Source organism: Caretta caretta, chromosome 1 (assembly GCF_965140235.1).
Source record: "Caretta caretta isolate rCarCar2 chromosome 1, rCarCar1.hap1, whole genome shotgun sequence".
Lineage (NCBI taxonomy): Eukaryota > Metazoa > Chordata > Testudines > Cheloniidae > Caretta > Caretta caretta.
The window spans coordinates 125,911,198-125,927,256 of NC_134206.1; the positions used below are offsets into that span (position 1 = coordinate 125,911,198).

The following is a 16,059-nucleotide window of genomic DNA, read 5'->3' on the forward strand; positions in this document are numbered from 1 at the left end:
CATTTGAGCTTTTTATCAGAGCTAATAACAGCAGAAAATTTACCAGTTAGAGAGCAACAATTGTAATTTTTGATTAGATTTTCTTAAAACTATGATGTACATAAATTTCATTAACTTGCATAAAAGTCAGTGTAGTAGCAATACCTCCCAAATCACAGACAGATCTAAACTGTGAAAGATCAAAAGCTGTTGCCACATCTCTTGCTGTCAATTTGGCAATGCTGTGCATGGCAGTCATGAAACGCTGCTTTGCCTCCACACTGTGATAACTGGAATCCTTAAAAACAGAATACAAAGATTTTACTTATGCACTTAATTTATTGCGATTTAAACAACGGAAAATATGCCTGTCCAAGGGTCTCGGTGCTCTACCACACCATTAACACCACAACTCAATCTATGTTGTTTGCCAGTGTTGTTGTAGCTGTGTTGGTCCCAGAATATGAGAGAGACAAGATGGGTGAAGTGATATCTTTTATTGGACCAAGTTTCGTTGGTGAAAGAGACAAGCTTTCGAGTTACACAGAGCTCTTCTTCAGGTCAGGGAAACGTATGCAGAGTGTCACAGCGAAATACAAGGTGGAACAGATTGTTTCGCAAAAGCAGTTAACACATTGCTGATAACAGATTTCCATCACAACTTCAGCAGCCACCACCCATCCATCAAACTCTCTCTAGAACACTCCTACACCAGCATCAACTTCCTGGACACCACGATCAGCTTCAGCAATGGAACCCTACAGACAGCTACACACAAGAAACCCATGAATCACCGCACCTACCTTCACATATTTAGTAACCACCTCAAACATACCAAGAAATGGGTTATCTACAGCCAGGAACTCAGATACCACAGAATGTTCTCCGAGGAGAAAGTCCGGGATACACACCTTAGCACACTTAAAGCCACCTTCACCAAATAATGACATTCCACCAGGAAAGTAAGTTGCATCATCAAAGAGGCCACCCAAATACCCTAAGAGAACCTGCTTCAATACAGAAGTGAAAAAACCCTCTAACCACACACCCTTAGTTGTCACCTACCACCAAACACAGGAACTTGTATGGGGTATCAATTATAACCCACGCTAAACATCAGAAACAAGCTCCCCATAGACCAGTACCCACAAACTTAAAGTGGCACCAGATCCTTCCAGAACAGGTGCAAAACCTGCAGCCATACCTCCATTGCTACGATGATCAGTACCCCCACAACACGCCTTTCAACATCCATGGGTCCTATACATGCCTATCACAACATGTGGTGTACCTCATCCAGTGCACCAAATGCTCCAACAACTCCTCTGTGGGTGAAACCAGATAATCACCACGCTCTCAAATGAACCTACACAGGAAAAAGCCAAACACACCTTAACACCAGTGGGCGAAGACTTTTCACAGAAGAAATCACTCCATATCTGACTTCTCAGCCCTCATCCTCAAAAGGGACCTGCACAACACCTTGAAAACCATGAGCCTGGGAGCTTAAGTTTGTAACTTTGCTAGACCTTAAAAATCATTGTCTTAATAAGACACTGGATATATGGCTTATTACAACAATTTGTAACCCCTCTTTTTTGTCATATGACTGCAGAGGTATTACCTGTTCACTTCACTTTGAATGGTCTTTTATAATAATCATAATCGATTGTTTAGCTTAAGTAGTTAACATCTGTTACATGTTTGTATTTAGCTGTGACACGCTGAGTACCTTTCCCAGACCTGAAGAAGAGCTCTGTGCTGTTCAAAAGCTTCTCTCTTTCACTAGCTGAAGTTGTCCAATAAAAGATATTACCTCACCCAGCCAGTCTCTCTAATAACTCAGTCTAAGCAGATTTTAAACGATCAGTTCAATAGGAACTAGCCAGCCAGCCATCTACAAGTGCTTTCCACCCCTTCATCACTGCGGGAAGCATACCCTCGCCCACTCCAAAAACCTGATCAAACAAAGGTCTTTTCTAGCATGCTAGGAAGTTCACCAAATGCTGATTATTTTGGACCAAGCTCCAGAGTCCTGGAGACCTTCCAAAAAATGATCCACCAACGTCCCCCTCTTTTATAACTATGGGAATCCAGCTTGAGCACCCCTGCTGGCTGGAGCTAGGGAACTATGGCAGAGAAAGAGGCAATCCATCAGGGGATAACAAAATCCTTTCTTTAACCAGTTATACCTGTGGCATATGAATTTATACAATAATTAAGCTCCATTCAAGAGAGTTAGTTGTCTGTTTATACTGTAAACTTATTTTGAGAGAAAGGAGTGAATCTTTGCTTCTAAATTGTTTTTGGGTTGTATTTTTCCTGCTATGTTTCCCAGTTGTTTTCACTGAATGCTGACATTTATTTATATCTATAATCCTTTGTCAGCAGGAACTTCTTAGCAGGCATTATGTAACTGGAAGTCATACAAAGAAAAGAAAAGGAGTACTTGTGGCACCTTAGAGACTAACCAATTTATTTGAGCATGAGCTTTCGTGAGGTACAGCTATGGGTACCCGCATGGCCCCACAGTATGCCAACATTTTTATGGCTGATTTAGAACAACGCTTCCTCAGCTCTCGTCCCCTAAAGCCCCATCTCTACTTGTGCTATATTGATGACATCTTCATCATCTGGACCCATGGAAAAGAAGCCCTTGAGGAATTCCACCATGATTTCAACAATTTCCATCCCACCACCAACCTCAGCCTGGTCCAGTCCACACAAGAGATCCACTTCCTGGACACTACAGTGCTAATAAACAATGGCCACATAAACACCACCCTATACCGGAAACCTACTGACCGCTATTCCTACCTGCATGCCTCCAGCTTTCACCCTGACCACACCACACGATCCATCGTCTACAGCCAAGCTCTGCGATACAACCGCATTTGCTCCAACCCCTCAGACAGAGACAAACACCTACAAGATCTCTGTCAAGCTTTCTTACAACTACAATACCCACCTGCAGAAGTAAAGAAACAGATTGATAGAGCCAGAAGAGTTCCCAGAAGTTACCTACTACAGGACAGGCCTAACAAAGAAAATAACAGAACGCCACTAGCGGTCACCTTCAGCCCCCAACTAAAACCCCTCCAACGCATTATTAAGGATCTACAACCTATCCTAAAGGATGACCCAACACTCTCACAAGTCTTGGGAGACAGGCCAGTCCTTGCCTACAGACAGCCCCGCAACCTGAAGCAAATACTCACCAACAACCACATACCACACAACAGAACCACTAACCCAGGAACTTATCCTTGCAACAAAGCCCGTTGCCAATTGTGCCCACATATCTATTCAGGGGACACCATCACAGGGCCTAATAACATCAGCCACACTATCAGAGGCTCGTTCACCTGCACATCCACCAATGTGATATATGCCATCATGTGCCAGCAATGCCCCTCTGCCATGTACACTGGTCAAACTGGACAGTCTCTACGTAAAAGAATAAATGGACACAAATCAGATGTCAAGAATTATAACATTCATAAACCAGTCGGAGAACACTTCAATCTCTCTGGTCACGCAATCACAGACATGAAGGTCGCTATCTTAAAACAAAAAAACTTCAAATCCAGACTCCAGCGAGAAACTGCTGAATTGGAATTCATTTGCAAATTGGATACTATTAATTTAGGCTTAAATAGAGACTGGGAGTGGCTAAGTCATTATGCAAGGTAGCCTGTTTCCTCTTGTTTTTTCCTACCCCCCCCCCCCCCCCAAGATGTTCTGGTTTAACTTGGATTTAAACTTGGAGAGTGGTCAGTTTAGATGAGCTATTACCAGCAGGAGAGTGAGTTTGTGTGTGTATGGGGGTGGGGGGGATGTGAGAAAACCTGGATTTATGCAGGAAATAGCCCGACTTGATTATGTAAAGAGTTGTCACTTTGGATGGGCTAGCACCAGCAGGAGAGTGAATTTGTGTGGGGGGGTGGAGGGTGAGAAAACTTGGATTTGTGCTGGAAATGGCCCACCTGTTGATCACTTTAGATAAGCTATTACCAGCAGGACAGTGGGGTGGGAGGAGGTATTGTTTCATATTCTCTGTGTATATATAAAGTCTGCTGCAGTTTCCACGGTATGCATCTGATGAAGTGAGCTGTAGCTCACGAAAGCTCATGCTCAAATAAATTGGTTAGTCTCTAAGGTGCCACAAGTACTCCTTTTCTTTTTGCGAATACAGACTAACACGGCTGTTCCTCTGAAAGAAAAGAAATGGCTTCTTAACAGATTGCTTTCCTGGACTCCAGCAGAGCAGAGTATATTTTGGTATTAATCTATCATTTCAGAGAGGCTAACTGGCTCTGAGCAAAAGGGGGGGGGGGGAAATCCCAGACAGACAGTTGAAGAAGCGAGTGTGTCCCACCCTCTCAACTGAGAAGAGACAGAGAAAAGATGGTAGTGTAGATAGAAGTAGACTACTGATCAGGCTAGAGAAAGGCAGCTACAGTGTGTGGAGAAAGCCCAAAGAGTTTGGAAAACCAGGAAGGCAGTTTGCAATTGAATTCTAGGCCATCTAAGAAGGAATATGATCTCCTTCCTGAGGCAGAGAGAAGTTTGGCTATAGCATTCCTGATTCCTTGAAGTTTAGAAAAGAGGAATTTGGGAAGACTATTATAGGGAAATGAAATAAAAATAAATAAATGCCTAGTAGATAGAGACCAGACGAGATCGAAGTGCTAGTCTTGGCATTGCTACTGACTCATTGTGAAACCAGAACTGAGTCACTTACCCTACGCATGCCACAGTTTGTGCAACTGTAAAATGAGAATACTTACCTAAATGACGCTGACAGCATTAATTAGCTAATGCCTATAAAACGCTAAGTTTCTTGGGTGAGAGGAGATTGGCACATTTTTAAAAATCATGAACTAAGCCTCTCACCATCCCTCTAAGCACACCTACATAAATGTTACACACAGAACAAGAGTAACTGACTGATGTGAAAGCAAACAGACTCAGTCTTACCCTTCAAACATATGGGTGAAACCTGAGCAAACAGCTGGGCTTTATCAGAGTCTGACCTTGGCACAGTGTACCAGGTGAATGTAGGAAGCACATTCCAGAGGTGATGGCTTTTCAATGGAAATAGCTGCCCCTGGCTTCCCAATATTCAAATCTAGAGCCTGGAAATGACAGTGCATCAACTGATCTCTACTGCTGTCACAGTACACAGGGAAGAAGTGCATTCTGATCTCCCAAGTTTATGCAAGCACCTGATTGGGCTGCTCAGTGTCTTCAGGTCAATATTCTCCCATCCAGGGCAGTCCTTAGGAGGTTGGCTGAAGGCTTTGAAGAGGAAGACCACAACATAGGACTGGCTGAGGAGACTGCACAGTGTGCCTGCTTCCCACTTTTGTAGCTTTTGAGCCACTTAGAGCAAGCAGCTGTTTGTCTCCCACATTCATATGGCCCTTGCTATCGTTACGCATGACACTGTAACCTCTAGAACAGATTGCTTTAATACCTTCTGTATAGGGCTATGCCGAAAACTGCTTGGACTATACAGCCAGCAAAGAATGTATGAGCCCATTTGCTTCGCAGTGTTAACGTGTTACACCTGTTCCCAGAGACTCTGGCCCCCTATTCATTTCTAGGTTCAAATCCAGGTGTTCATTGATCGCAAGGCCCTATACATTTTAGGCCCTCGCAACCTCAGGACCCTGAGGTCTGTGGGAGTTGAGGGTGTCCAACGCCTCCCAAGAGGAGCTCAGCTCCTTGCAGAAAGAATCTCCTAGTCCCTACACTCCTCCAAGCTTCTTCTACACAGACAATCCATTAGGTCCTGGACCTCTGCCACCCATTCTGCTGCATGCCCTCTGCTTTCCCATCCCCCATCAACTACAGCCCACTTCTGTGACAGGCGCACAAAGTGCGAGAGAAAATATGCCCGGGGAGTGGCCTTTCTAGGATGTTTGTAGTGCAAAGAGAATATTGGCAAAGGGGTAAATTGTGCAGTCCTTGCAAAGCTACAAACGGCATGATACATATGACCCAAATTGTACATGAGATGGAAATAAATGAGACAAATACTTAAGAGGGAGAGTCAAGGGATGGAGAATTGTGAAAATCTTTGAATCAAGCAAGGCAGATTTATAGACATGCTCACATAAAGGAAGAATAAGTTTGGTGTCTAAGCAGATTCTGGTCAGGAGCAAAATTAAGCTCAGATCTTATCTCAATTCAACTATAAAAATGCTGAAATATTTTTGGTTTTCTGCTGAAATCAGTTTTGGATGACAAGCTTTCAGGAGAGATGAAGTACATACATTGTAGATATTAATTCTGGGTTTTGGTAACTGTACTGTGACATTCCAATTGCCTCAGCACCCCAGGGCCCAATCCTGCACATTAAAGTCAATTTTCAGAGTAGCAGCCGTGTCAGTCTGTATTCGCAAAAAGAAAACGAGTACTTGTGGCACCTAAGAGACTAACCAATTTAGTTGAGCATAAGCTTTTGTGAGCTACAGCTCACTTCATGAGTTTAGCCATTGACTTCAATGGGAGCAGGACCTTAAAGAGTCGAATATATTAAAGAGAGTGGTCACTTTGGATGGGCTATCACCAGCAGGAGAGTGAGTTTGTGTGTGGGGGGGCGGAGGGTGAGAAAATCTGGATTTGTGCTGGAAATGGCCCAACTTGATGATCACTTTAGATAAGCTATTACCAGCAGGAGAGTGGGGTGGGAGGAGGTATTGTTTCATGGTCTCTGTGTGTATAATGTCTTCTGTAGTTTCCACAGTATGTATCCGATGAAGTGAGCTGTAGCTCACAAAAACTCATGCTCAAATAAATTGGTTAATCTCTAAGGTGCCACAAGTACTCCTTTTCTTTTTGCGAATACAGACTAACACGGCTGTTACTCTGAAACCTGTCATTGGTATTTGAGACAGTTCTGATAGTTTATTTACATTCCTAGATTATGATAATCTGTGTGATGACATGCTCAATCTACAATTCTCATTAGTCAATTTTTCTGGGCCCTATGGTTTTTCCAACTTGATAATTATTTCCTGTTCTTCAGTGCACAAGTAGCATAAAGACAAAATAAGGACCAGAGTCCGCATTACCTGAAACAAGTCCTCTGTTTCCTTTCCAAAAGCCTGATGGGTCTGCATGGTCCCCTCTTTGACAGCAACCTCCAGGTGTGTAAAGAGATGCCAAAGGCGATCATTAGAGTGGATAATGTAGCCATGAAGTGAATATTCTCTGTCTGACACCAGATATGTGTTCGCTGAATCTGTATTACTGTAACCTTAAGGGGCAAAAAAAAACCAAAAAACCTGTTAACTAGTTTTTTGCAGTGTTGTAGCAGCAGCCATGTAACTAGTGACTAGTTTTGCTATACAAATGAGTATGATTTTCAGTTAAATGTTTGCGGTAAGATTCTCCACTGGTGTAGGATGGACAGCTCCACTGATTCTAGCAGATTTACACCAGCTGAAGACCTGCCTCTTGATCTGCAACATGTTTACTTTAAAAAAAATCAAATTACATTTGCTTTGTTCAGTCTGTACACACTGTCCGGTTGATTTGCATAGTCATATGTTATCTACATCACAGCAAGTTCAACACAAAACAGCAGTTTGCAGTTAAAATACCAAAGAATACATTTAGATGTTCTTGCTTTTCACGTTACAGATGTGACACAAACCAGAAGTTATTACTGAGAAAAGCCCACCTCCCTGCTCGTAATGTGTCTCTGATTGTGAAATGAAAAGTGCTCCCTTTTTTAAATTGGATTTTAAAAGCCAATAAGTAACGTGTAGTAGTGAATATTTATTTTATGGCAACACTCAAAGGCCCCAATCAGGATTGGAGTATCACTGTACTGGGGGCTGTACAAGCATAGGGTATATCTACACTACAAACCTAAGATGACCTATATTAGATCGATTTACAGCCTCTGCAGTCATAGAATCATAGAATCTCAGGGTTGGAAGGGACCCCTGAAGGTCATCTAGTCCAACCCCCTGCTCGAAGCAGGACCAATTCCCAGTTAAATCATCCCAGCCAGGGCTTTGTCAAGCCTGACCTTAAAAACCTCTAAGGAAGGAGATTCTACCACCTCCCTAGGTAACGCATTCCAGTGTTTCACCACCCTCTTAGTGAAAAAGTTTTTCCTAATATCCAATCTAAACCTCCCCCACTGCAACTTGAGACCATTACTCCTCGTTCTGTCATCTGCTACCATTGAGAACAGTCTAGAGCCATCCTCTTTGGAACCCCCTTTCAGGTAGTTGAAAGCAGCTATCAAATCCCCCCTCATTCTTCTCTTCTGCAGGCTAAACAATCCCAGCTCCCTCAGCCTCTCCTCATAAGTCATGTGTTCCAGTCCCCTAATCATTTTTGTTGCCCTTCGCTGGACTCTCTCCAATTTATCCACATCCTTCTTGTAGTGTGGGGCCCAAAACTGGACACAGTACTCCAGACACAGTGATTTCTGTGGTGGTGCATGTCCACACTATCCTCCTTGGGTCAGTGGTGTGTATCCTCGCCAGGAGCGCTTCCATCGACCTAAGACAGGTAGTATGTGTGTGGGGAGTTGAGGGGGTGGGTTGAGGGTCCTGTCTGTCAGCTCCACTAGCAGTTCCCTGCCTGGAGAGCAGCTGCCTCACAGGCTCCCAGAAGTGGGAGAAGCCCCCCGGGGGATTCTCCCCTCCCCATGATACACTTGCCTTTGAATCTTATTCCTCTCCTTTCCCCACTGTTCTTCATTCATATGCAGTTAAGCCTCTCTCCATCTGCATTCTTCCTTAAGGGCTTTGTTCTTAACAAAAATCAGTTGTTGAGTTGGTCAAGGGTTTCCTTTGCTAGGCACCTTTTCATCATCTTTAAAAGGTTTATTATTAAGTGATGTATATCTGGGAGCTTGAAATTATGTAGTGCAGATTGAAAAGGGAAGGATGAACTTCTTAATTGTTCCATCACCTGTTTGTATCTTAAAATATTGGCAATTATAAGCTGCAATAGTTGACTGTTGTCCAGTTTCAGTGCCACATTCTGAAAGTCTTCTCTCCGTCACATCCATGGCTACACTACAGAAATCAGTGGTTCTGCAAGAGTGTAAACTCAGAGCAAAATTTGTCCCTTGTTGTTTGACCCACACTGAGACAGCAGCAGGCAGGAGCAGAGGCAGCCAAAACAGGAACTGGGGCAAAGGGAGTGAGGGTGGCAAAATGCAACACAACCAGGGCCATCCCTCCTCCCAACATCCTCCTGGACCCATAACTGTGCAGCGGAAACCTCTCTTCCCCCATTATGGGAGCAAATGGCTTTGGAGGAAAGCTGCAGAGAGAAGCCAGCCAGACACCCCACCTGGCAGGGGCAGAAGCAGCCACAGCAGGAATCTCTGGACATGCAGAGAATAGTTCTACATTTTGACTTGACTGTCTCTGCCCTGTGCTGATTGGGTGTTTACTCTAACATGGCCTCTCCTCCTCCCCCTCCGTAACAGTCTATTCACCTCAACTTCACTCCACACTTGCCTCTCTTCTCCTCTGCTCCATCCCCTAAGCTCCCCTTCCCTTTTCCACTGAGCTGATCCCCTCAGCAAAACGAGTCATTGGCTTGGGGAAATTTTGATTTGACTTTGATCCCCTCCTAACTAAACCTACACACCCCTCCAAAAAAGTCATGGAACATGCCATTTGCTGCCTTCACACTGCTTTTGTGTTAGACCCCTTCCCCTACATGGTCTGTCTTGTTTGTTTAGATTTCAAGCGCTTTGAGGTTACTTCTTTGTGTTTGCACAGTGCAATGGGGTCCCGATCTTCACTAGCTCGTAAGTACTATCATAATAAACAAAATTATTATTATTAATAATTAACAACAGTTTAATTTGCCAAGGACTAGTAATGGAAGTTTCCTGTACAGCCCCAGTGAACAGGGACAAACAGCTTAGTTTCACAATGGACAATAATACATTAGAAGTTCCTTCTTTCCATCTCTCCCAGTCCCCCTACACGTGAATTGTTTTACAGTAAAAAGTCACCTTGATGGGTTTTCTCCAGCAATCCAAGAGAAGCACAAGCATCGAGCAGTCTTTCTGTTCCACACACAGAGGCTTCTATCTTATTGGCAACATCCACAGGCTTCAGTATACATTTATCTTTCAGAAGATCAAACACTTTCAGTTTAGAGGCCACAAACAAAGCCTGTGTATATGAAATATGCATTAGTGAGTTAAATTAAAAATTACTACAACTAAAAAAATAACACACGTCTGTTTTAAAACAAAAGTACAAATATTCCGGAAAACTTTCTAGAGGTATGAATTAAGTTCAGAATATAGTAGTTGTGTGAAGACAAACCCATGCCAAAGAACTTAAGAATTGCTTGAGTCTGTTGAATTTTCTCCTGCAGAAAATTTCAGTTCAGCCCTGCTACTTCTGGGACAGTTTGTTCCCGGAATCAAACAAGAGATATCAGCATCTTTGCCAACAATGTTACGTGAAAAACAAAAAAATTACTAGTTAAAGCTTGAAAGAACCTGAAATGCCTACTTCAGGTTTTGTGTCTTAGACTCTTATTCATCAGGATACTTAAGCACATGACTAGCTTTAAGCATGTTTCATGAAGTCAGCGTGTGCTTAAGTATGCTTCGGAATTGAGGCCATAGAGAAAACACATCAAATCTAAGTTGATTTACCTAAGACAATTTGAAATTTCTTCAAAATGTACTTTTTTATTTTAATAGCTATAATTCATGCCATACTAATTTTCTAAAAACAAAACAAAAACAGAAAACCACAAGCATATATATCTGTGTACCTTGAACACCTTAACTAAACTTATACAGTACATGCTTGTATTGGAGAAGAATTTTCATATTATGCAACATGCACCTTCATAGCTGTGATTAGGTTGCAATACTGTGCCTTCAATTAATAGTGTTTCTGAGGAATTATAAAAGTAAAAAAAAAAATCAACATAGAGTGGAGAGGGAAGAAAAGAGTTGAAATTCTGTTAAAAATCAGATGGAAAAATTGCAGCTGAAATTTAGGGGCTTCCTATTCGTGATTTTTATATTTAAAATGTTTGTTATTTTGGGGGTGAAGGTGGTATATACAATTGAGACTGTCTCCAAAATGCCACAAAAATTAACATGCCTGCCTAAATTTAACAATATGATTCTTGTTTTTAATGCATGTTCCAAATCATTGCGGCATTCAAAAATGTACACTGTTTTGTAAAAAAGTTATTAGGTTTAACCAGAGAGAGGGAAGGTTCACAGCAGGTGTTTAAACAGTTTCTTTGTAGTAGTGGAAGATGATTAACGGCCAGCTCAAGGCCTCTGAGTTGTAAGTCAGGACTGAAAATTAGGTCATTGGCATAACATTAGCAAATAGAGCCAGTATTTATATTATGAGAGCACCCAACGGTCTCATTCAAGATGTGCTGGGTTCTGTACAGCCACAGAGGAACTAAACCAAACCAAATTTAACCCTGAACTTTCATTGACCTCACTGAGTGCAGGACCAAGCAAAAAGTTCCTAGACATCATTTTAATAAAGATGATTATTAGGTTTTTCTCACTTGTAGTTGATTTCAGCCTGCATTGTGAGGGCTCTGAACCTACGTAAAGGTCAAATTAAATTGAATTTAATTACAGTTTATCTTACACTTTCAGTCTTCGAAGCATTTTACAAACTAACTAGCTTCACAACATTATTGTCTCCATTTTACAGAAGGGGCAGTGCAGGCAGACATAGGATGAGATTTGCCCAAGGTCACAGAGTCAGTGTCAAAATTGGGATTTGACTTTAACAATCCAATCCTGTGCCCAGTGAAGTCAACAGCAACCTCCCATTGTCTTCAGTGGGGCCAGGATTTCACCCCAGGAGTTTCTGGTTCAGAGTTTTGTGAAGAGACCACATATCTCTCTGTTTCTAGTTAGAATACTTGGCATTTATTTCATCTTCTCTTTCTTCACTGCTGTCACCTTTTCTTTAGCTGCACTAGTCTGGCTCTGAGTAGGAAACCTGGCAGTGATTCAAAATTATCCATTTATCTGTTTCCAGGCACAGCTGACTGCTAGAGTGCACATAAATATTAGCTTCTATGTACATGTCTTCATGAAGGCCCAACACAAGCTACATGCATCTGACGAAGTGGGTATTCACCCACGAAAGCTTATGCTCCAATACGTCTGTTAGTCTAGGAGGTGCCACAGGACTCTTTGCCGCTTTTACAGATCCAGACTAATACGGCTACCCTTCTGATACAAGCTACTGCATTGTGATCATAAGCTACAGGCCTGGTTCACGCACAAGAGATTCTTAGAGTATTTCTGTGAAAAGTAGAGATAAAACACAACATCTGAGCAATCAAGAGAAGGAGGTTCTTACAGGAACCTACAATACAAATACATGGAAGGAAAAAGGATTGAGGCAGAGCACAATAAACATTACATATACATATATATAAAAAATATTTATTTTAAATGGGGGCATTTTGAAGTATTTCCTCTGCAGAAGTTAACAGGGAGCATTCACTAAAAAAAGTTACGTAGAAAGTTCAGTTTCCCTCTGAAGTGTTATTGTGCCAAACATGGAGGTTAAATTCAAATAATTACAATGAAAAAGAATTTTAATATTACTTCAAGTGCAAATCTCAACACAGATGAGTCACTATGGACATTTCCAGAATATATATTTCTCTCACCATTTACATGTTGTTTTAGATAATATTTCTGATTACTATGAAATAAATGTTACTTTGTGAATGGTCTTACATCCTCTCTCAATAAATGGTACAAATACATATAATATTTTAACAGTTATGTAATCACCTCTTTCCTCTTATATACCAGTCCCTGTCCCATCCTGATCCTTGCCCCTCCTCTCTCCCACCTTTGTTCCCCCACTTTCTGAAATCAACAGGAGATACAGGTGCTCAGCACCTGTTAGGATCAGATCTGAAGTAAAATGCTCTAGTGAGTTTATTCAGTGCCATTCTAGGTATATGTTTCAGTGGGGCATTGCCACTTGCCTTAAATCTAAGGGTGCTCGTTATTAAGGGCACTTCTGAAGATGTCCCTCCATGCTGCTGCCTAGGTTCCCACTAAGCTGCACGGCTGCACAGTAACCTATTAAGTGCCGCACAGGCGCTCAGGGCCAGCCCTGGACCTGCCATGACCAGAAGGAGAGGCGCCCCTCTCCAGCCCAGCCCCAGACCTGGTGTGGCTGGGGGCAGAGATGGCCTGGGGGAGAGGTGGCCCTCCCGGAGCCCCAACCGAGCCCTGGCCCGGAGCTGCCAATGGAAGAGGTGCTTATTTCCCCCAGCCCAGGTGCTGCTGCGGGGAGACAGAGCTGTGGGGAGTCACACCTCACCTCCGCATTGGTGCACATAACAAAATTTATTCCGCACATGACTAGCTGCTGCTTTGGAAGGTCATGAGGAAACATGCACAGACAGTATTGGCATCACTAAAAGGTACTTTTCAAAATGCCCTAGGCATTCTGGTGCCCTTGTTAGCCCAGTGCAGTAAATCCCCAAGGCTACTGTTCTTTTGGAGCCTCTTACTGGAAGGTGCGCTGGTACTACACCCAGGGTCACTGGTGCAGCGGCTGGGAGATGCCATTCTCTTGCATAACACACACAGAATCAGAATGAACATTAGAGTAAAATAAATGCATTTGATCATTTGTTTGAATGGGGCTGTTCCCCATAGACATGCGTAGTGCTGTTGTACTGCCTTTATTGTTAGAACCTCCAGACTACACAGAAATGTTTAAAAATACAAATTTGAATTGTATTAGCTCACCAGTGCAGAGAAGATTAGATCAAGGAGCAGTATTTTTTTTTTTTTTTTACCTTTGAAGCTCTGAAGCCATCCATAAGTTCTACAATTTTTGATGGGAATTTAGCTGGATATTCCATCACTCCACTCTGATTTTCCACAGCCACTGTACAAACAGGCTGGATGCTACCACTGTTTACTGGAGTATGAATGGCTCCTGAGAGGGGCACTCCATTCCTCTCTAATTTGTTAGCACTTTTATGCTGCATGGGATTTGAGGAGTCACTCTCTCCATCACTGAGGTTCTCAAAAGTCTCGACGGAGGGGATAGAGTCATGCTTGACATGCTGTATAGTATGCTTGAGGGGCGGATAATACAACTCTGCTAACTTTTTGCAGAAGTGATTCAGAGGAAAGCCGACCACGTTCAGGAAGTCTCCATGAACATATTCCACTAACATTCCACCAAGGGCCTGGATTCCATAACCACCCGCTTTGTCCCTGCAGGGGGAAAAAATACAGACATTTAGTTAAGACAATGGTTAAGAGTGAATATCGGGATGGAGGAAAGTGGTAACCACTTAGTACGGATTGTAAATCCAGGAGTATGAACATGTTTTATAAGAATGGAAATGGCAGAACTTTGCCTTGATTGAACTAGTGTGCTAAAGCTAAAGATGGATTAAACCGACTTGTGACGGTCCTGGTTCAACACTGCAACTTTTGAATCACAACAGTAACGCTTGCTCTTTCACTACATAACTCTAGATAATTGAGTTCAAAGGAGAAAGCCATCCTTACCCACTAGTCCATATTCAACGCTGGTGTAACTCTACAGAAATAAATGAGATCCTGGTGCAAGACTAGTGCTCTTAGGTGCTACAGTCATATAAAAATAAATAATAATTAAGAATTTGGTGCAATTATTTCATATATCCTAAATAAACTGATTTTGGAGATCCAGATTCAATAGCCACTGGGTACTGTTGCAAATTTCTTTGGATCATTATATCTTCAGACACACACGTTCAATTTCCACTGGGCCAAATGGACCAGGGTGAATTACAGCCAAAGATTTCAATGAGAATTGTGTACATGTCTAAGGGAAAAGTTTAACCTATTGCTTGGAACTACATTTTCTACATCACAGCCTCACAACTTTCAGATCCCAAAGCCCATAGAAGACTGAAGGTTTAAAACCATGGGGCCAGATTCTGCTAATCTTACATGGAGTACTACCCTACCCTTTGGGGTCAATGGGTAAGACTACACCCTCCCAGCCCACGTCAACAAACTCAGGCTTGTGCTAAAGGCTCTAAAAATAGCAGTGTAGCAAGTGCTTTGAAGTTGCAGCTCAGGCTGGAGCTTGGGCTCTGGAGCCTATGGAGGTGGATGGGCTCCAAAGCCTGAGCTCCAGTCCCAGCCACAACTTCAGAGCGCTGTCTACATAGCTACTTTTAGAGAGCTAGTGTGAGCCCCGTTAGCCAAGTCTGTTAATCCATGCTGGGAGGCTCACTCCAAAAAGCTGTGTAGACATGTCCCGGGGGCCTCCAGCAGAGTAAGTTACTACTCAACAAGAGTAAGCTTGGTTGAATCTGGCCCTTAAGTCTAATCAGAATAGACTCCTTCTCACAGCCCATAACATTTGATTTCTGAATTGCCCCCACTCCTACAATCACTAGTTTCTCATTGCACCAGTACAATAGGGGAGAAATGAGATATGCCATTTTCAGTTATTACGAATTATAGCATTATGCTGGTTCCTAAATCTTGCATTTTATCTGGACTTTAACAGTATATAACTGTTTTTTTTTTTAAAGAGACAATATTCAACAAAAATATTCCTTTTTGAAAATGTGAATGTTTGTAAAGCACTTTGAAGTCATGAGGTGCTATATGAATACTAAGTATTATTTATATATGAATATATTAATACAAACAGATTTTTTTTCAGTAAGCAGACTAACACTCCACTAGCATAATGCCATTCTGACTTTCACTGAGGGGACATGCATGAGCTATGTTGTGGCCACTCACAGCAAGCACATTATTTTGCTAGGGAAGATCTGATAAAAAGTCAGCACTGGAATTCAGGAGAGAACCCCTGTCAGGGTTCCTTCCCCACTCTGAACTCTAGGGTACAGATGTGGGGACCTGCATGAAAGACCCCCCTAAGCTTATTCTTACCAGCTTAGGTTAAAAACTTCCCAAGGTACAAACTTTGCCTTGTCCTTGAACAGTATGCTACCACCACCAAGCGTTTTAAACAAAGAACAGGGAAAGAGACCACTTGGAGACGTCTTCCCCTCAAAATATCCCCCCAA

General features: G+C 42.4%; 1 protein-coding gene across 1 annotated transcript in view; it reads right to left on the minus strand.

Moving 5' to 3' along the window:
- The window catches only part of ASMTL (acetylserotonin O-methyltransferase like), a 57,922-nt gene that overhangs the window by 14,466 nt on the left and 27,397 nt on the right, over positions 1 to 16,059 (minus strand). Inside the window, exons 7-10 of the mRNA XM_048859645.2 lie at positions 13,810 to 14,236; positions 9,986 to 10,148; positions 7,062 to 7,246; positions 145 to 277 (exon numbers count right to left, since the gene is read on the minus strand). Coding sequence (XP_048715602.2) covers positions 145 to 277; positions 7,062 to 7,246; positions 9,986 to 10,148; positions 13,810 to 14,236 — 908 coding nt within the window. The remainder of the gene's footprint in view (positions 1 to 144; positions 278 to 7,061; positions 7,247 to 9,985; positions 10,149 to 13,809; positions 14,237 to 16,059) is intronic.